Source organism: Mytilus trossulus, chromosome 10 (assembly GCF_036588685.1).
Source record: "Mytilus trossulus isolate FHL-02 chromosome 10, PNRI_Mtr1.1.1.hap1, whole genome shotgun sequence".
Taxonomy (NCBI): domain Eukaryota; kingdom Metazoa; phylum Mollusca; class Bivalvia; order Mytilida; family Mytilidae; genus Mytilus; species Mytilus trossulus.
In genome coordinates this window covers 19,170,834-19,193,392 of record NC_086382.1, presented here as the reverse complement: position 1 = coordinate 19,193,392, position 22,559 = coordinate 19,170,834, and the positions used below count along the sequence as shown (strand labels likewise).

The 22,559-nt window shown below is 31.8% G+C and overlaps 2 protein-coding genes across 4 annotated transcripts in view; one reads left to right on the top strand and one right to left on the bottom strand.

Moving 5' to 3' along the window:
- LOC134687012 (uncharacterized) overlaps positions 1–12,113 on the top strand; it is a 67,982-nt gene extending 55,869 nt beyond the window's left edge. For both annotated transcript variants that reach the window (XM_063546922.1, XM_063546923.1), the window contains exons 33-40: positions 2,764–2,877; positions 3,265–3,380; positions 3,912–3,998; positions 5,956–6,036; positions 7,294–7,393; positions 8,572–8,712; positions 9,973–10,019; positions 11,347–12,113. In XM_063546922.1, the coding sequence (XP_063402992.1) occupies positions 2,764–2,877; positions 3,265–3,380; positions 3,912–3,998; positions 5,956–6,036; positions 7,294–7,393; positions 8,572–8,712; positions 9,973–10,019; positions 11,347–11,439 (779 nt within the window). In that variant the 3' untranslated portion in view covers positions 11,440–12,113. The remainder of the gene's footprint in view (positions 1–2,763; positions 2,878–3,264; positions 3,381–3,911; positions 3,999–5,955; positions 6,037–7,293; positions 7,394–8,571; positions 8,713–9,972; positions 10,020–11,346) is intronic.
- A 4,841-nt stretch (positions 12,114–16,954) lies between these two features.
- The window catches only part of LOC134687014 (uncharacterized), a 17,204-nt gene continuing 11,599 nt past the window's right edge, over positions 16,955–22,559 (bottom strand). For both annotated transcript variants that reach the window (XM_063546927.1, XM_063546926.1), the window contains exons 3-5: positions 21,407–21,541; positions 20,763–20,853; positions 16,955–17,686 (exon numbers count right to left, since the gene is read on the bottom strand). In XM_063546927.1, the coding sequence (XP_063402997.1) occupies positions 17,272–17,686; positions 20,763–20,853; positions 21,407–21,541 (641 nt within the window). In that variant the 3' untranslated portion in view covers positions 16,955–17,271. The remainder of the gene's footprint in view (positions 17,687–20,762; positions 20,854–21,406; positions 21,542–22,559) is intronic.

Below are 22,559 nucleotides of genomic sequence, written 5' to 3'. Positions count from 1 at the left end.
TCAGTAAAGGATTACACCAAGTCAAACTCTTTGGAATTTAAAACTTGCTTGCATGGATTAAACAAAAGATAAGAAATATGTTCTGATTGTCTTAACTACTATCCTTTCTTTGAATGTGACCTACTAAATTATACTTATGACTAAGTTTGTACTTACACGAGCAACATAACAGGTGCCACATGTGAAGCAGGATGATCAGCTTACCCTTCCAGAGCATCTGAGATCACCCCCAGTTTGTTGTGGGTATGTGGTTGTCTGTTTTCCTTCCAGAGCACCTGAGATCAGTTTGTTGTGGGGTTTGTGGTTTTCTGTTTTCCTTCCAGAGCACCTGAGATCAGTTTGTTGTGGGGTTTGTGATGCTCTGTTTTCCTTCCAGAGCACCTGAGATCAGTTTGTTGTGGGGTTTGTGGTGCTCTGTTTTCCTTCCAGAGCACCTGAGATCAAGTTGTTGTGGGGTCTGTGGTGCTCTGTTTTCCTTCCAGAGCACCTGAGATCAGTTTGTTGTGGGGTCTGTGGTGCTCTGTTTTCCTTCCAGAGCACCTGAGATCAGTTTGTTGTGGGGTTTGTGGTTTTCTGTTTTCCTTCCAGAGCACCTGAGATCAGTTTGTTGTGGGGTTTGTGGTTTTCTGTTTTCCTTCCAGAGCACCTGAGATCAGTTTGTTGTGGGGTTTGTGATGCTCTGTTTTCCTTCCAGAGCACCTGAGATCAGTTTGTTGTGGGGTTTGTGGTTTTCTGTTTTCCTTCCAGAGCACCTGAGATCAGTTTGTTGTGGGGTTTGTGATGCTCTGTTTTCCTTCCAGAGCACCTGAGATCAATTTGTTGTGGGGCTTGTGGTTTTCTGTTTTCCTTCCAGAGCACCTGAGATCAGTTTGTTGTGGGGTTTGTGGTTTTCTGTTTTCCTTCCAGAGCACCTGAGATCAGTTTGTTGTGGGGTTTGTGGTTTTCTGTTTTCCTTCCAGAGCACCTGAGATCAGTTTGTTGTGGGGTTTGTGGTTTTCTGTTTTCCTTCCAGAGAACCTGAGATCAGTTTGTTGTGGGGTTTGTGGTTTTCTGTTTTCCTTCCAGAGCACCTGAGATCAGTTTGTTGTGGGGTTTGTGGTTTTCTGTTTTCCTTCCAGAGCACCTGAGATCAGTTTGTTGTGGGGTTTGTGGTTTTCTGTTTTCCTTCCAGAGCACCTGAGATCAGTTTGTTGTGGGGTTTGTGGTTTTCTGTTTTCCTTCCAGAGCACCTGAGATCAGTTTGTTGTGGGGTTTGTGATGCTCTGTTTTCCTTCCAGAGCACCTGAGATCAGTTTGTTGTGGGGTTTGTGGTGCTCTGTTTTCCTTCCAGAGCACCTGAGATCAGTTTGTTGTGGGGTTTGTGGTTTTCTGTTTTCCTTCCAGAGCACCTGAGATCAGTTTGTTGTGGGGTTTGTGGTGCTCTGTTTTCCTTCCAGAGCACCTGAGATCAGTTTGTTGTGGGGTTTGTGGTTTTCTGTTTTCCTTCCAGAGCACCTGAGATCAGTTTGTTGTGGGGTTTGTGGTGCTCTGTTTTCCTTCCAGAGCACCTGAGATCAGTTTGTTGTGGGGTTTGTGGTTTTCTGTTTTCCTTCCAGAGCACCTGAGATCAGTTTGTTGCGGGGTTTGTGATGCTCTGTTTTCCTTCCAGAGCACCTGAGATCAGTTTGTTGTGGGGTTTGTGGTGCTCTGTTTTCCTTCCAGAGCACCTGAGATCAGTTTGTTGTGGGGTTTGTGGTTTTCTGTTTTCCTTCCAGAGCACCTGAGATCAGTTTGTTGCGGGGTTTGTGGTGCTCTGTTTTCCTTCCAGAGCACCTGAGATCAGTTTGTTGTGGAGTTTGTGATGCTCTGTTTTCCTTCCAGAGCACCTGAGATCAGTTTGTTGTGGGGTTTGTGGTGCTCTGTTTTCCTTCCAGAGCACCTGAGATCAGTTTGTTGTGGGGTTTGTGGTTTTCTGTTTTCCTTCCAGAGCACCTGATATCAGTTTGTTGCGGGGTTTGTGGTGCTCTGTTTTTAGTTTGCTTTGTTGTCTTTTGGTAGTTTTTTTTTTCTTCAAATGTACAAAAATATCTACAGATCAATTATCTTCTATAATGTTAAACACTCAATAAAATCTTTACACCACCATGCAGATAACAATTTTGTAGTATTTGCAGTCTTTCACCATATATGCCTTAACCAGATATATCTTTGTTCTTAATATTAGCACCATCTGCTATTTCACCCAAGTGGTTACCAGTACACCAGACTCACATGTTATTTTATTTCAACTGTTCAGGAAATATAATGACTTGATGATATCCGATAAAAGCAGTGAATAGTTATTTATTGTAAGATATAGTATGAGTGCCAGTGACTCTCAATCCAAGTCACAATTTATAAAAGTAAACCACTATAGGTCAAAGTACGGTCTGCAACACAGAGCCTTGGCTCACACCAAACAGCAAGCTATAAAGGGCCCCAAAAATTACTAATGTAAAACTATTCAAACAGGAAAACAAACGGTTAATATAAAAAAGGAGATGCAGTATGATTTCCAATGAGACAACTCTTCACAAGAGACCAAAGTGACACAGAAATTAACAACTATAGGCCATTGTATGGCTTTCAGCAAAGCTTATACTGCATAGTCAGCTTCTGAAATGACAATGTTAAACAATTCAAACAAAAAAACTAACAGCCTAATTTAATAATGAATGAAAAACATTCATTGTCTATGATGTATTTATTGTATAAGTGTCATTGCACTTTATGTTATCAATGTAGGTACACCTGAAAGACATGAGCATCCACCAAAAGTCACCTCTTCCAAAGTAAACTTGCAGGGATTCAGTAAAGAGGAGGGAGGAGTACAGACATCAGCAGTTATAAAGATTCATGGTAAAGAATATGCTGCCATATTATTAATTTCCACCTGTTTTTTTGGCTGTTAGCAATTAGAGCATGTATTTCATTTCAAATTGAGAACTGGTGCAGTTCTTTATGAATATACATAAATACAAAATTTATTTATGAATAAATGGAGATCTGGAATAAGTATACTTTAATAATAAGAAAGAAACCAAACAGCAAATATGAATAAAAGACATCTAGAGGAGAATTAAAATTTGATATGTGGGTGAAAGATATAAATGGCACCTGGTGCTTAAATCATGATACTCCTCAATTATATATTTGTTATTCTGGCTTCACAGGGGATATGGGCTCGTATTCTCTTTGAAGATCCTGAATAAAACTTAGACCTCAACTGTTTGAACCTTTTTACAGGATGCCTGATGATAATAGCCTGGATATTATTCTCTAGTATTGGAATCATACTTGCCAGACACTTTAAGAAGCATTGGTCAGATTCTTCATGCATGAAGCAGAAAATTTGGTTTCAGGTAGGTTGTCAGTTTCAGAATTGTTCCTTTATCTGCAGTCCATACTGATAGAGCCATAATTTATCTTTTTAACCTTTTTTAAAATCAAGCCTTTATTTTGGGTTATCTACAATATAGTATGAGAATTATATTTTACCATGTGCATAACAATATTTCAGTCAAGAGTTTGACTTCGTGTAATGTTTCTGTCCTTTATCCATTTAATTTCAGACTCAAGATTTTCCATTTGAACCCAAATAAGAAGATGATTCCTTACAAGAGCTATTGCCCATAAATGGTGAAGTTGACAAATTTTAGAGTGTTTGTTAATTCACATGCAAACCATTAATAATTATGTTTAATGTGTGAACAGCAAAAATGTTTAGCAGCACAATTTAATAAAAATGCCCTATGAATGAAAACATGAATTGGCTTCTTATAGGAGTTATTGCCCTTAAATGGGGAGTTAAAAAAAAAATTAAGGATATTTGAAATTTTAATTTGTAAGCTTCAGTTGTGTATTGTCTCATGACAGTTTATTGTATATTTCAGATTCACAGAACATGCATGGTATTGGCAGTACTACTGACCTTAGTAGGCTTTATACTAATATTGGTGCATACTAAAGGTTATAGAGAGGTAGGATTTTCAATATTAAACAATCTCTGTATCATTTTATTCTATGTAAAATCCAAAGAGTTTTGATTACAATATTATCATTTAAGATGAAAGATAAATCATCTGATAGAATTTTGTAATATATGAAATGTATGCTAACTGTTTTGGTATGTATAGAGAAAAATGGTCACCTCCAGTTGAATTCTTTGATTTAAGTACATGTATATAGTTTGTAATGTAGATTTGGTCAAAGCCAATAGAAACTCGGAATACACGGTCATTGTAGTTGAAGAATTTTTTTTTAAGATTACCAATACCGGGTAACAATATTTTTTTTTTTTCTTTTTATGTGTTGTCTTTCATCTTTAAAACTACAATACATAGATTGAAACAGTAAACAGCTAAAAAGGATTATTGATATAGGATAATTGCATTAATATTGTTGCTAGCTCTCCTGGCCCGAAGGGCCAAGTGAGCTTTTCTCATCACTTGGCGTCCGGCGTCGTCCGGCGTCGTCGTCCGTCGTCGTCCTGCGTTAACTTTTACAAAAATCTTCTCCTCTGAAACTACTAGGCCAAATTTAACCAAACTTGGCCACAATCATCATTGGGGTATCTAGTTTAAAAATTGTGTCCGGTGACCCCGCCAACTAACCAAGATGGCCGCCATGGCTATAAATAGAACATAGGGGTAAAATGCAGTTTTTGGCTTATAACTCAAAAACCAAAGCATTTAGGGCAAATCTGACATGTGGTAATATTGTTAATCAGGTTAAGATCTATCTGCCCTGAAATTTTCAGATGAATCTGACATTCCGTTGTTAGGTTGCTGCCCCTGAATTGGTAATTTTAAGGAAATTTTGTTGTTTTGGGTTATTATCTTGAATATTATTTTAGATAGAGATAAACTGTAAAAAGCAATAATGTTCAGCAAAGTAAGATCTACAAAAAAGTCAACATGACCAAAATGATCAGTTGACCACTTTAGGAAATATTGCCTTTTATAGTCAATTTTTAACCATTTTTTTCGTAAATCTTAGTAATCTTTTAGAAAAATCTTCTCCCCTGAAACTGCTGGGCCAAATTATTTGAAACTTGGCCACAATCATCATTGGGGTATCTAGTTTAAAAATTGTGTCCGGTGACCTGGCCATCAAACCAAGATGGCCGCCACGGCTAAAAATAGAACATAAGGGTAAAATGCAGTTTTTGGCTTATAACTCAAAAACCAAATAATTTAGAGAAAATCTGACATGAAGTAAAATTGTTAATCAGGTCAAGATCTATCTGCCCTGAAATTTTCAGATGAATTGGACAACCTGTTTTTGGGTTGCGGCCCCTGAATTGGTAATTTTAAGGAAATTTTGCTGTTTTTGGTTATTATATTGAATATTATTATAGATATAGGTAAACTGTAAAAAGCAATAATGTTCAGCAAAGTAAGATCTACAAATAAGTCAACATGAACGAAATGGTCAATTGACCCCTGTAGGAGTTATTGACCTTTGTAGTCAATTTTCAATCTGCTTCCTTTGTTTAATATTCACATAGACCAAGGTGAGCGACACAGGCTCTTTAGAGCCTCTAGTTATATTACACAAGCTTGCAGGGGATGGAGTCATTGTAGTTGGATTTTTATCAACTATTACAATGTTTATTTGGTCAAATTTGATTTAAGTTGTTTCAGAGAACAATTGGCTTCTTATTTATTGTTAGGATATTTCAACTTAAATCAAACCCTAAATAATTATAAACGGGTTTACATCAGGTGAAAACAAAAAACAACAGAAAACAACCAATTACCAAATAAAAAATAAAATTAAGAACTTTTTTTTCATTTTCTGGTTTGAAAAGCTCAACAAAAACTGTCAGAATAATATTTTAGAAAAAAAACATTTTTATGTGAATTACATAGGAATAAATTGTATATGAGGAATTCTTATGCATTGTAGTACCTCTATTATGATTTTATTTTTCAGTTAACAGAAATAGGAGACAAGAGTTATGTTAACTATCATCCTATACTTGGAATAGTTGTTTTTTCACTTGCACTTTTAAATGTAGGTACATGTATATATATAATAGTAATTCTGAAATACTCCTCATAATCATGCATTTCAACATACCATAAACATATATAGCCTTATTCTTATCAATTGGTGATGAATATTTTGACATGTATGGTTGTCTGTTATATCATGTTTATTAATATACCATATGTATTAAACATATTCATCCCGCAGTATCATATCTTTAGTCCTAAGGAATGTTGATTTTTCGGATTCATTCATTACCTGTAATATACCCCCGCTTTTGAAAAAGGGGGTATACTGTTTTACCTCTGTCTGTCCGTCAGTCCACCCGTCCATGAATATTTTTGTCACATTTTTCTCAGGAACTACAATATCAGGATATCTGAAATTTGGTTTCAGGATTTATACAAGTCTGCTATACCGTGTGATGTGTTTACAGATCCATCACTTGACAACTTCCTGTTTTCCTAACACTTGTATGATTTGACACATGATAACCAAGTTGAAAATTTTTCGTCACATTTTTCTCAGAAACTACAATACAAGGATTACTGAAATTTAGTTTCAGGGTTAATATAAGTCAGCTATACTGTATGATGCGTTTTCAAATTCATCACTCAACAACTTCCTGTTTACCGAACACTTGCATATTTTTACACTATTAAAATTATTTACTTGAGGCAGGGGGTATCATCAGTGAGCAGTAGCTCGCAGTTTCACTTGTTCTTAATGAAATCTTTGTTCGTTAATTGTGTCCAGTTTGAAGTAAATAATGATTTACAAAAGGAGGGATCAAACTTTAGCACAAAATGGCGCAACATTTTAAAAGATTTTATCATTTATTTTTAAATTATTGTAAAAGACTTGCTTTAATAATCTAATCATTTGAAATTTGTGTATACCTTTCTTAAATTTTGTATCATATTCTTTTTTGGAGGAAAAAAATATTGTGAAACCAGGGCTTTCATATATAAAAAGTGTAATGCAGTAGAATTGCCAATTAGCTATCTAAAGGATAGAGAAGTAATCAATAACAGGTCGCCATATGGCATTCAACATTCAGCAAAACTTATATTGTATAGTAGACTTTTAAAATCCTTAATTCAGAAGCAACTGCCTAATTTATGCGACAGCAATAGATGAAAAACAAATATAGGATTGAAATAATCTGACTTGATATATGTTTCATCCACCCAGACATTAATGTGCAATTTTCTATTCATGTTACTTCAGAAGACAGTTTTTGACACATTGTCATATTTTTTATGTAACTTTCTTTTCCAGCCAATAATTGCAATGTTTCGTTGTGCACCAGACCATGAACACAGACCTTTATTTAACTGGTTTCATTCAATAGTTGGAACAAGTGCACATATAGTTGGAGGTAACAATTTAATTGCTAGTCATTTATATTACTTTTTTACCTCTAATCTATGGAGATATTATTTTCGTCCTGCACCAACTTAAAAGAAGACAAGACTTATGTTTAACTATTTGTCAGTGGTAAAGCAGTTACAAATGATACCATCTCCATTTCCAAAGAATAAGGTGTTTAAATTGTGATGAGACTATGTCACTTTCTGGTGAAATCATTTTCATTAACCATATAAAAATCTTGTTTTAGGAAGGGACAAATCATACTTTAAAAAAAAAAACTCGGATTCACTTACTCTGATATCCTTAAGATGTTTTTTTTTTTATTGAGAGGACTATTTTTTTTTAATAGACAATCACTATTTATTTGTGAACCAACTGTGTCTCTCTGCTTGTCAAGTTGTTATTTTATTATATTGAAGACAGGCTCTACATCCACCTTATTCGGTCTCTCATGATCTAGTTGTCTCATTTGCAATTTTACCATGTCTTATTTAATATATAAACAAAAACTTCTCAAGAAAATTAAAAAAAGAAGGTGACATTAGATACTTTGTGTTCTGCTAATAATTCAAATTTCATGACTGTTGGGACTCCATCTGTCGGAAAGAACTTGATATTTTGGATACCACAAATACAGTTAAGTCTGCTACATATCTTGACTTTTATAAATACATACATATATGTAAATTGAAAATGAAGGTTGGTTGAGAGTCTACTCATAATTTTTACAACAGTAAGGTGATTTTAATTTTCTCATTGTGAACTTTTTTTTGTACATAAATTATACCATTAGTTTTCTCGTTTGAATTGTTTTACATTGTCATTTCGGGGCCTTTTATAGCTGACTATGCAGTGAAGGCTTTGCCCATTGTTGAGGGCTGTACAGTGACCTATAATTGTTAATTTCTGATTTAAATTTATGCAAAATGAAAGCAAGTGTGCATCACATTTTACATGAATTGTGAAAGGTTCTTGCTTTCCCATGACATGGGCTGCTATCTTATGGCATTGCTTGTTTTCATACAAAATGAAAACATAAGAAGAAATGGAACATATTTTCGCCAATGAAAGATCATCATTTGCATGAATTGAGCACTTACTGTACAAATTGTGATGTAATTGCCTCCTAACATGTTAATTTGTAATAGGAAAATAAAAATTAATTTGAATATGTTCTTTTTTCAGCTATAACTGTTGGATTTGGAGTGAATATATCTAAAGCTAATGTAGATAGTACTGCAAATTACATTTTGATAGAGTATGCTATTGCCTTTGTTGTTATAGAATTTTTCCTAGCTCGTCTTTCACAACAACCAAATACTCCAGGTAATTAGTTCTGTTCTTTAAAATATCACTCACTAGTAACTTTAAGGTCATAATTTGAGATGATATGTACTTTTGAGGTCAAAACTTATTGCAAATGTATTATATTTTACAGCTCAATATTTATTATTAATATATTTGACAATTGCACAAATTGAAAAATTAAATGTTAAAATATGGTTTAATAAAGGTCTTTTTTTAAAGGTTACATATTGCTCATAAAGGACAATAGATTAATAAGAAGGCTTTTAAAATGCTGAAAATATATGCATAGCAAAACTTCGTCCAAAGTTATAATTCTTTTAAAAATGCATTTTCTTAACTATTTTCTACAGAAAATAGACTCATTGTTCGTTCAATGACTTGTAATAGAAGTTTTAAAACATAAAACATAGAACATTGCGATCATTTGTGAAGGCTTAAATGGTTCTTCATTGAAATTTTTTGCGGTTGTATATTGATATGACGTTGGTGTCGTTGTCATCGTTATTGTCGTCCGAAGACACATTTGTTTTTGCACTATAATTTTAGTTTAAGTAAATAGAAATCTATGAAATTTATACACAAGGTTAATGAACACAAAAGGAAGGTTGGGATTGATTTTGGGAGTTTCGGTCACAACAGTTCAGGAATTAGGGGTCAACTAGGGGCCCAAATAAGCATTTTTCTTGGTTTCCGCACCATAACTTTAGGGTCCAAAATTAAACTTTGTTTGATTTCATCAAAAATTGAATAATTGGGATTTTTTTATATATGTTGAATCTAACCATGTAATACTATTGAGATTTTTGATATTTGGGCCAGGTTATCAAATTGGTCCACATTGAGGTCTAAAGGGTCCAAAATTGAACTTTTATTTTATTTCATCAAAAATGAATTCTTGGGGTTCTTTGATACGCTGAATCTAATCATGTATTTAGATTTTGTATATTGGACCATAATAGGTAAATGTACAATTTAAAATTTTTAAGTTTTTAAGTTAAAGTTCTTAGACCACATCCATTCTTTGTCAGAAATATATGTTGTGTCAACTATTTAATCACAATCCATATTCAGAGCTGTATCAAACTTGAATGTTGTGTCCATACTTGCCCCAACTGTTCAGGGTACAAACTCTGCGGTCGTATAAAGCTGCACCTTGTGGAGCATCTGGTTTATCAGTTCATATAGGACACTGGATGACAGCAAGGTAAGAGACAGAGGTGCATGTTTAATAATCCATATCTGAAATGTTTCCAAATGACAGTTTTTTGTTATTTTCAGATAAAAACGTTTTCAATCTTTCTGCTTCAGAAAAGGAAAAACAAAATGTAAGTAGTAGTGCATCATCAGTTCATGTATACTTAGTGTGTAGATAATATGTCATCTATTCCCATGTGTAGAGTCCATGTATAACATCACATCCATACAGTCAGTATACTTAGTGTGTAGATAATATGTCATCTATTCCCATGTGTAGAGTCCATGTATAACATCACATCCATACAGTCAGTATACTTTTAACATCTTCTTGATATAGATACATCAATGTAGTATAAAAGGGGGAGTAATTAAAAAAATTGCTTAACAAGTGTTTTGGTATTGTGTATTGTGGAATCTCATTAGAGGTTGATATTTTATATCTTTGTATTTTTGTTTTATGCCTTAAGTGTAGATTCCAATCAAAGATTGATATTTTTATATCTTTGGGTTTTTTTTTCATCAGGAATATGTGTTGATAGCAGATTTTTTGATAGTCTGATAAAATTCAGAATGGAAATGGGGAATGTGTCAAAAAGACGACAACCCAACCATAGAACAAACAACAGCAGAAAATCACCAATAGGTCTTCAATGCAGCTAGAAATTCCAGCACCCGGAAGGCATCCTTCAGCTGGCCCCTAAACAAATATATATACTAGTTCAGTGATAATGAACGCCATACTAAACTCCGAGTTATACACAAGAAACTAAAATTAAAAATAATACAAGACTAACAAAGGCCAGAGGCTTAAGGACTACTTGAGAGTTTTACATATGACTTTTGACACCATTATTGTCCTTGCATTGTTATGTAACTGTGTCAATGAATACTTCATATTTTTTTCATATCTACATCTGTAAACAAGTATGATAAATATCATTATAACTACTCTATCTTACATCCATATATGCATCTTTCATATCTACATCTGTAAACAAGTATCATAAATATCATTATAACTACTCTATCTTACATCCATATATGCATCTTTATATTTCACACCTGTAATAATGACCTAGAACATAGTTGCATGATGCCTGAAGCATTCAACAATTATGTTTATATAATTTCTAAAGCTAGTTTTCAATGTATTACTGTAAACCAACTAATTTTCACACACAATTTATTTTTGCGACTTTCACAAGGAGAAATGTAAGCTGTCATATCTACAGGTATCATTTCATTGCTGAATTCGAGAAGCACTTTATTTTAATTATTTACTGAAAAGCATATATAAAAATGAAATGCACCAATATGTAAAAAGTCCAAAATGGAATAATCATATATATGCAAGTGAAAAACATATCAAAGAGTTTTAAATTTGAAAAAGAATTCTAATAATACTTTTGGATTCTTTAATATCTAAATATTAATAAAATCTCATTTTTTTTACAGGAAAGTGGTGCTATGAAGTTTGTTTTGTTTCTTCATGTTATTGCCATGACAACAAGCTGTGCTATGTTGGTTTACCTTGTGCTACAGGCTTAGACTATAGATGATCAAAACTTCTCACGGATGTCATAAATTAGTCTTTCATTTTCCTGATTTTAATCTTTATGAAACAGTACTTCTAATGATTTTGTTTTTCATTTTTCTGTATGATCTTTATAAAACAGTAGAAAGTGTCTGATAATTGTCACATAAAAGTCTTTCTTATTTCTGGATGTGATAATTTAGATGACTGTCAAATTGAATGCTTTGTGTTCTTTTTATATATTGGTTAATCTGCCTAGTCATATGAAATATTTCTAGACAAACATAACTATCTCTTTTGATAGTTTTGAATATAAAGAATTAAAGAAAAATACCATTTTTTTTCAGTTTATTAACATAATTTCTAGCCATTCACTTATGGAATAGCTTTCATTGAAGAACAATATCTTTACACATTTTTATCTTAATTGGTAACTACATGTATTTAGTATTAGGGGCTAAAATACTAAAATTTTGTCCTCATATAAATTTAGTCTTTGTAAGATGTAATAGTTATTCATCAGCTGAAAATTTAGAAACCATATTGTTCATTGATTTAAAATTTAGAAACCATATTGTTCATTGATTTAAAATTTAGAAACCATATTGTTCAATGATTTAAAATTTAGACACCATATTGTTCATTGATTTAAAATTTAGAAACCATATTGTTCAATGATTTAAAATTTAGACACCATATTGTTCATTGATTTAAAATTTAGAAACCATATTGTTCAATGATTTAAAATTTAGACACCATATTGTTCATTGATTTAAAATTTAGAAACCATATTGTTCATTGATTTAAAATTTAGAAACCAAATTGTTCATTGATTTAAAATTTAGACACCATATTGTTCATTGATTTAAAATTTAGAAACCATATTGTTCATTGATTTAAAATTTAGAAACCATATTGTTCAATGATTTAGAAACCAAATTGTTCAATGATTAAAAGTCTCCTGATATTGAATTAATTTTCCACATTTAACTAATTTAAATCTTAATCAATATAAAGGAGGATGTTATTATTTATGATAGATTCTCATATTTCTCAGGCAGATTACTTTTAATAGTGTATCAATTTTATCCTGTACAATATTTTAAACAAATACTAAATTTAGAACAACAACAACCAAATACATGGCAAAATATAGGTATTGAGAAAAACCATTTATATGGATGGATATTACTTTCTTATCTCTTGTAATAAAGTGAATCTTGTTTTATTGATATCATATAAGAAATCTTTTTTATATTTTTATGTCTGTGACATTTTATAAACATACAACAATAATGGGTAGAAAGACTGTGTTAGTAAGCTTTGTTGTCAAGATAAAATCGCTATATGAAAAAATAATGATTAAATGAGACAGCAACCCAACATCTTAACTAAGACATAGAAGTCAAAGTACAACAGATGTATATACAATATTTTAAGTTCAAAAGTGTCAAGTCTAAAAAGTTGGGAATAATAGTATTAGTCCAGTCAAACTAAATTTGAACCTCATACTAATTGCAACAGAAAATGTTTTAGTTCTAATCTATAGCATTAGGCCCATAATATGCACAGAAACAAATCCCCAAAAATATAACTTGAGAAAAACTCAAAATCAGCATTTTTAATTACTTATGGAATTTAATATTGGAAAGGGAGATAACTCTGCCAAAATGAGTTTTTTGTGATCAGTTTTTGTTGATTTTCTTAAACTTCCTGTAAAATATGATTTTTGAGGGGGTTATAAGTTTGTATTTGTCTATTTTATGTAATCTTCTGCTCATGAAATGTACAAAACCTAAATGTTATGGGGTTTTTTTTTAATTTTTTTGCACATTGTTTCGAAAAGAAATTTCAAATTTATGGCTTTTTGACCATATTGAAAATATGATGTGAATATTTGGTATTATTTATATTTGTAAATTATATTTGTTCAGCATCTACCTTGTTTCAAGAAACTTTAAACAACAAAAAAAGAATAAATGCTTAATTAGTTTTATTTAATTTGAGATTCTTTACCTTGACATGCTGAAAAATCTAAAACATGGTCAACTAATTATGAATTATGAAATCTAGGTTTATAGCTTGATATATATGAAAACACCTTTAGAGTTGTTTATATTGTTATACTGTAAAGACAGCTAAAACATCATGAATCAATACATGCTTTGAATAGAAGCAGTACAATTATACATTTGTATCAATTTTTATTGATATTTCTGCCTATTTTGCAGAGTTATCTCCCATATCAATGCAAGTCTCCATAGGAATTATAAAATCACATTTTTTTAGTTTTCCTTAAGGGCATACGATACAGTTACAGGGAAGGTAATGAGGTTGCTAACGTAATTTGTTATTTTCGCGACGTCAAACTGTGACATATTGGGAAAAGATGCATTTTTCGACTGGATTTTATCATTCAAACTGATTCAATTTGAAAACGAGTTCATGGACCCCTGTTTTTCATAACGGCATTTGGTTTCATTTTGCAGAGAGATTATTCGACCCAAATTTTATAAAACTGTAAATAGAGAATTTTTTTTAATTGTGATAAACATGCAGTAAAAAATTACGTTTTTTCCTCAATTCATGAACAAATGATAAATATGAGTTATTTCTGAATACAAAATTGCATATTTTTTAAAGATATTTATAAAATACAGAAATTTTAGATTATTTAACCAGCAAAAAAATTGTTTTTTATCTTTTATATTACAAAAAAGTTATGTCTTTCTTTCGAAAAAGAAATTACGGCCACAAATATGAATTTCGAGCAAATATACAAAACTTCGACCTCATTTTACTCAAAAAGTAGCACATGAAGGTATATTTTTTATAACATATTTGATTTAATCAGGTGAAAAATAGTCTATATGCAAATTTTCATGAACTTGTAAATACAGGATCAAAACTGTATCGTATGCCCTTAAGTAAGATTTTATGGGACTTTTTGCTGTGTTTTAGGGTATAGTTCTAAAGATTAAAATTTACAAATCTTCTGTTGCAATTACTTCAAGGTTAGGGTCAAATGTATGCTAGATTGACTGGACTTAAAACAGAATTATCAAAGATCTGCACCAAAACCAAATTCCTAAGTTAAAAAGAACTTTACCATTTATTGCGCACCCTATTGAACCTTTCCATAGATTCACCTGATAGTTACCTGTCCATTTAAACTTTTGGCAGTTCTATTGTCCCATCTAACAAATACAACAGGTTTTGTTCTCTGTATAGTTTATTCACTCAGACCTTTAAATTTCTTCTAACTGAAATCTATCACTCATTGATTAATCCACCTGAGTAAAAAGTTTATCTGCTAAACTGGTAGAAATTACATGTTGACTTTAAGTATTAAAACTGTATATTAGTTTGAATGTAGTATATTTTCAAACTGTTGAATGTAAACACTGATTCAAACATTTAATAAAAGATGATTTTGAAAAAAAATCAATATTATTCCTATTTCCAAAAAAATATTGATAAAAAAACCTAAAATGCAATGAAATGGCGATTTTTATATACTTAAGGCCTTCTTAAAAATATTCTATAACTAAACATAAACTAAAAGATGCAAATTCTCATACGAACAATACTTTTTTTTTAAAACAAACTTTTTACGGTTAAATTGTTATCTATTTTGAACAGATTGAAAAAAATATAATAACTGTTTAATAAACATGAAATCACAAGCATTTTTTTTATGTGTAACAAGAAATTTCTATCAGTTTAGCAGGTAGAGTAGGGTGCTCATTTTCGCCGGGGACATAATTTCGCCGTTTTAGGATTTTAAGGTGTAAAAACTTCAAAGGATGGCTGAAATGGAAGAAATCTACTGGTAAATTATATATTTATAACAAATATGATATTTTTTTAAACTGAAACAAAATTGCGGCTCCTACTGAAAATGACCGAAAAAGGACAACGATTTTCGGACAATTTCCTGAATAAAAAATATGATTTCAAAGCAGTGAATGCCCTAATTTTGAGTTTACACCTTTGAAAAATCTGCTATTCATCTATAATGCAATTGATTTGATAAAAATTGTTAAAAGCTGCGGTTATTTGGTTTTAGATAGATGTGTAAAAACGGCGAATATGTGTCCCCTATTGACAAAATATCCTGAAATTTCAAGCACCCTTTAAACTAACTTTTCAGATGATTTTTTTCAAACAAACACGTTTTCAAGCTAAAGAATATTTTGCATTTGAAGTTATCTTCAAATAGAAATATCAGTATACTTCAAAAACATTTAGATCTGACCATAAACTGTAGAAAACATGGAAAGATGTGGCGAAAAATGGGCACCCCACTCTAAACTTTTTACTCTGGTAGATTAATCAATGAGTGATAGATTTCTCTTAGAAGAAATTTAAAGGTCCTGGTGAATAAACTATACAGAGAACAATACCTGTTGTATTTGTTAGATGGGACAATAGAACTGCCAAAAGTTTAAATGGACACGTAACTTGCAGGTGAATCTATGGAAAGGTTCAATAGGGTGCGCAATAAAACAACCACTGACAAGGTCTTGCCTAAAGACAGACTTAGTCTTAGATACAGGAATCTGTTATTGGCTTTTAACTGCTTTTAACTAGCTGTCAGTAACATGGAGTACTCTCAGATCTGTATTAAGTGTCTTTAAAGTTCCCTCTCAACATAGACGAAGGGGACTTTGGTTTGCACTCTTTCCCTCTATCTGTTCATCAGACTGTCATTGGATAATATCAGTTTACCACTTTTTATACTTTAAATATAAATGGAACCCCTTCTAAACTTGTCTATTAATAAATAATTAAATAAAATTCTTAGTGTGCTTGGATATAATGAATCTAATAGCTGATTAGGCGGTATGGGCTTTGCTCATTTTTGAAGGCCGTACGGTGAGCTGTAGTTGTTTTAAATTTCTGTGTCATTTTGGTCTCTTGTGACAGTTGGCTCATTGGCAATCTTACCACATCTTCTTTTTTATACTAACCTTGTAAATGTATTTACATTTTGGATATTAGACCATAAAAGGTAAAATCCAATTTTGAATTTTGGAACATAAATCAAGCAATTAACTTTCTTGCTCGAATTATTTAACTGAAATATGTTTTGAATTGAATAGCAAGTAATGTCTATTTGATAATCAAACCAACACTAACTCAGATATTCTGTATAGTATGTGATGGTGTTTAGATTTATCTTCAACACAAACTCAGATATTCTGTATAGTATGTGATGGTGTTTAGATTTATCTTCAACACAAACTCAGATGTTCTGTATGGTATGTGATGGTGTTTAGATTTATCTTCAACACAAACTCAGATATTCTGTATAGTATATGATGGTGTTTAGATTTATCTTCAACACAAACTCAGATATTCTGTATAGTATGTGATGGTGTTTAGATTTATCTTCAACACAAACTCAGATATTCTGTATAGTATGTGATGGTGTTAATATTTATCTTCAACACAAACTCAGATATTCTGTATAGTATGTGATGGTGTTTAGATTTATCTTCAAGCACAAAAACATGACACAAGAGGCAAGCTGTAATAAAATATTTAAAAGGAGCAGCTACAGACATAAGAAAGTACATAGAGAATAGTTATAAACATGTAGTTAGCTTGTTCACATTAGTTCAATCTGATTCTTTTTAACTCTTGAGTCTTTGATTATCATGATTAAGGCATCAGTTCTTTGGATCACTACCAATGACAAGAAGTAAATAAATGTCTTGATTTCAGAACTGAACCCTTCAGCAAACTGGACACATTGCATAATTGACATACTGTAATAAGTCAAAGATAACATATTATGCTGTCATTAGACTATTCAAATGGCAATGGTAATTGGTTTGATGTTACACATCAGTAAATATACCTTCTGCTGTTGAATTTACTGAATGTATTCCATGGATTGATTGATTGTCATAACAAATATTGTCGATTTTCACATTTTGACCTTTTTCATTATATACAGGATCATTAGTTATACCCAAGTTAGTAATGTGTTGGTTTGTTTTCTCACATGACGTGTGTATGCTGTTATCGGTATTTAGTTGTTGATTGACAGGTCTTGGACTATTCACTTTGTTGTCTTTATTTATTGTGCCAGCATTTGTTATGGTTTCTATGGTGATAACCTGTTGGATCTGGTTTAATGAACTTTTATCTTTTATGTTGATACTTGTTTCTGTGGGATATTCACATCCATCTGGAGGATGACGCTTACATAGTCCCACAAATATCTCCAGAAGACACTGCTTTTCACCATGCCTGATAGAGATAAACAAATTGTATAAGTAGTTACTACATTTAATTTTACAGGAAGTAAAGCTGGTGACTGAAAAAAACACACACTTAAGATAAGAAATTAAATCAAGAGACTTAAGAGTATTTTTTTCAACTGTATATTTAGTTATTCAGCTATATGATTTATTCCGTTTCAGTTTCTTCAATCATTTGTCCTTTATCCTCTCAATTTCAAGGCAATGAGCACATTAATGTATTTTTTAAGTGTTAAATGATTATATTTGTTTTAAGTTTTTGGAATGAATCTTGAATACAGTTTTGCTAGTCTTGATCACATGAGACCTCTTTCTTTTAATTATAATTGATAAATGTTAATGGGATAAGTCAAAACGTGACAAGTAGTTAATTATAATTAGAGAGACTTATGATGTATCTTAATCTAACTCTTGAAAATTGGTATTTGCTGCCTTTTCACTAAATACATGCCTTGGGTAGTGGCAATTAGGAGTTATAGCAAATATTGAACAGTTCAAGGCCAGAAATATGAGTCTTGGTGGAGGGAATGTCTTCCAAAAGTCCGTCCGTCTATCCCGTTTCAGGTTAAAGTTTTGGTTAAAGTTTTTGGTCAAGGTAGTTTTTGATGATGTTGATTCTGTAATTCGGATCAACTTGAAACTTAGTAAACATGTTCCCTATGATATGACCTTTCTAATTTTAATGCCAAATTAAGAGATTTTATCCCCTTTTCACTGAACATAGAAAATGATAGTGAGGATGGGGTATCAAATTCTTCAAATTCTTCAAATTTGATAAATATACTGCAAAAAATGCTTTTTTTTCTAAAAATCTTGAAACTTTATTAAAAAATAATTATTTGCAAAGAACTGTTGTACATACTAAGAGCAAAGAACTGTTGTACATACTAAGAGCAAAGAACTGTTGTACATACTAAGAGCATATTTATGATAAGAAGATTTTCATATTTTTTTTTTACAAAAATCCGCTCGTGTATCTGTTGAAATAAAAAAGCTAGATGTGTCTATCCAGGGTTTGAAATGTCCATAAAAAACGAAATTTAGAAAAATGTTTAAAATTTCGACCTATTTTATCGCTGAAAGTAGCACATGTACCGATTATCAGGTTATCTGCATGTTGATATCGTAAAATATCAGCTGCGAGACATGATATGAAGCTTTTTGTCGAGTGAGCGTAGCGAACGAGATCAAAAAGCTTCATATAATGCCAAGCAGCTGATATTTTACAATATCAATATACAGATAATCTGATAATCGATTTATCGGGCTATATTTGCGTGTTTCGGAGTGTTTTCTTTGTTTCGCCAGCACACAAAAGATGACTTGATAAGTTCGGGTCAAAGTTATTAACGTCGGTTCAAACATTATGACGTCGCTGATAAGTCCGGGTCAAAGTTATTAAGGCCGGGTCAACGTATTTGACGTCACAAAGACATGATATTAAGAGCTGAACAGAGTGATATAGACAGAGGGACGACCGATAAGGAGGTTTATTGGTAATTCGTATATTTTCCCTTTGATCTTACCGCCTAATATTTTCAAGTATCAACATACTGGCTGTATCACTGAAAATATTAGGCAATACATTGTGTGATGTCATAATTACCGATGAACAGAATAATAGGTTGTTTCGTTTTTGATACATATTTGAACAGTGTAGGTGTAAAATAGCTGGTATGCAAATTCTCGTAAAAAATCAACATGGGATAGTAACTGTATTGTACGCCCATAACTAGGGGAGTTGCAACCTTAGTTTTAGAAAAATTACATACTTAGTTTATCAGATATCTCATATAGTTTATAAGATATCTTGTATAGTTTATAACTTAAGATATCTTGTATAGTTTATAACTTAAGATATCTTGTATAGTTTATAACTTAAGATATATTGTATAGTTTATAACTTAAGATATCTTGTATAGTTTATAACTTAAGATATCTCGTATAGTTTGTAAGATATCTTAGTATACATATTAAACTAAGGCAGTGTCTGCGTGTACCTGCATATATGCATATAATTTTTTAAGAAGAAGAAAAAACATGGATTAAGGGCAACAGTACATACAATTGATTAGGCTAATAGTATTCTCGTTTGAATTGTTACACATTTGTCATTTGGGGTCATTTTATAGCTGACTATGCAGTATGGGATTTTCTCATTGTTGAAGGCTGTACAGTGACCTATATTGTTATCATTTGATCTGATGTGGAGAGTTGTCTCATTGGCAATCATATCATACATTGTATCTTAATTAACAATAGTATTTCATACAAAAATTCGTAAAAATATACAATGAAATGTTAGAAATACGATCACATAGGATAATGGTAAATTAGAAAATGTAAGAAGGAAAATCACTTGAGGAAATAGTTCAATCGTGAAAACACACCATTAGTGTTTCATAAGAAATATATTTACTAGAGTGACATTAAATTCGTAAATACACACAATTAGTGTTTCATCAGAAATATATTCACTAGAGTTTCATTAAATTCGTGAAAACATACCATTAGTATATATTCCATAAGAAATATATTTACTAGAGTGACATTAAATTCGTGAAAACATACCATTAGTATATATTCCATAACAAATATATTCACTAGAGTTGCATTAAATTCGTGAAAACATACCATTAGTATATATTCCATAAGAAATATATTTACTAGAGTAACATTAAATTCGTGAAAACATACCATTAGTATATATTCCATAAGAAATATATTCACTAGCGTTGCATTAAATTCGTGAAAACATACCATTAGTATATATTCCATAAGAAATATATTTACTAGAGTAACATTAAATTCGTGAAAACATGCCATTAGTATTCTATTAGAAATATATTTACCAGAGTAACATTAAATTCGTGAAAACATACCAATGGCATTTCCTTCGGAAAATAGTCGCTTGAGGGTAACAGTACATTCGTGAATACATACCATTGGTATTTCCTTAGAATGAAAATTGCTTGAGGGTAACAGCACATTCGTGAATACATACCATTGGTATTTTCTTAGAATGGAAATCGCTTGAGGGTAACAGTACATTCGTGATTACATACCATTGGTATTTCCTTAGTAAAAATATCGCTGCTATAATAGCTGCCAATAGAACGGCCACTGTAACAGCAGAACCAGCAATGATAAAAACATCTACAATTAAATATTTCATTCATTTCATATTGTAAAATCAAATTGTGACTATTGAAACTGTATTAATTTCATGGCAGTGGCTACGGTTACATTGAAATATAACAATAAAAAAAGAAGTTATTGTTACATTGGAGACTAATTGCTGGAATGCAGGATGAATGAAACTACCACTCCAGCTACAAAACAAGATGACCACTCACTAGGGTAAGGAAAACCCGACTGTTTAGTTGTAGAAAGGTAGTTATTGTAGATAACGTTGTCGGATGAGTATTGTCAATCAAGATTCAGAAACATCTCCTTAATGTGTCGCAGGAAAACAATGGCTATAATGGTGTACTTGCATAAAGATTTGGAACTATGCATGCCATTTCAGTAACCAGTTTCAACTTTTTTTATTTGAGGTTTCATATTAATAGATATATTGTTAACTGTATACTGTTTTCCAAATATGAATTGTCATCTGATTCATTGTATAATATTTCTTTAATGTGTCGTTCAATGTAAATACTAAATATAACACATTTAATGCGCTCAAGTTTAGAAAACAAACTACCTTTCGAGACAGCTGTCGAGTCTGATGTTGGACCTACAAAATCAGGAAATGTTGGAGAAAGTTCGTTCGATTGCTCTCTATCTTTTCCTGGTTCTTGGATACTGTTTCCATTTACACTACATGTTGATTCCTCAGCTTGAAAGAAATGTAAAATTATGTAGTTAACTTTAAATCATACCCGTAGCCAGGGGGGGTCGACCCCCCCCCCCCCCCCCCTTGAAAAAAAATAAGCACTGTTAAAGTTAATGTTATGTTCGAATTGTGACTGTTAAAGTCGAGTTAGTGAGTCCAACGAACCCCCCTTTGGAAATAATTTCCTGGCTAAGGACCTGTAAATACATGATTATTTTACAATGATCCAAATATGTGCTAATTACAGAAAAAAATAGCTAATATCTTGTAATTTTATCATTCTATTCCGAACGTAAATTCGAATACGAATTGAAATGCGCATCAAATTCGCTTTACTGTCCAAACTTTACTTTTAATTCGCATTATCAATTAAATTAATTATAACTTGATGTGAATAACGATTTAGAAAGTGTCCACATCATAGTTTAATTCGATCGTATGCATATACCTCAACTAATGCCAATTGAAAAATCCGAATTAGACAATTCGAATTCGATTCAAATTAATAAAAATAAAAAAAGAAGAATGTGTGATCGCTATTGGCAAATTCGATTCGCATTAAATTCAATGTACGTGTGAACAGAGACATATAATACTGTCTCTGGTGTGAACGAGGCATTAATGTTGAATAAAATCATTGGTCGCTTTTGAAGAGTTGTGTCTTTGTATTAGAAAGCATATAGTTATAACAGCACAAGCACCAATAAGTGACATCATGTGCACCTATATATAATCTGCGAGTTTACGTCTACTTTAGATTTTTTCTGTAAAACAGGCACACATTTTTTCGATTTTTCGAGCATCGCCCTCTTCAGCGACACTTTAAGTATGTTTGATTTTTAAACTTGTGGACGTGTCTTTTGCCACGAAACAAAACAAGAAACCAAAATCATGATATTGAATTCCGACGGAAAGATGTAAACGTTTAAATACACAACATAATATATTCTTTATTTGCAAAACAGACAAAAACCAATTTTGGTTATGGCTAATACATTGACAAAACAAACATGATCAAAAA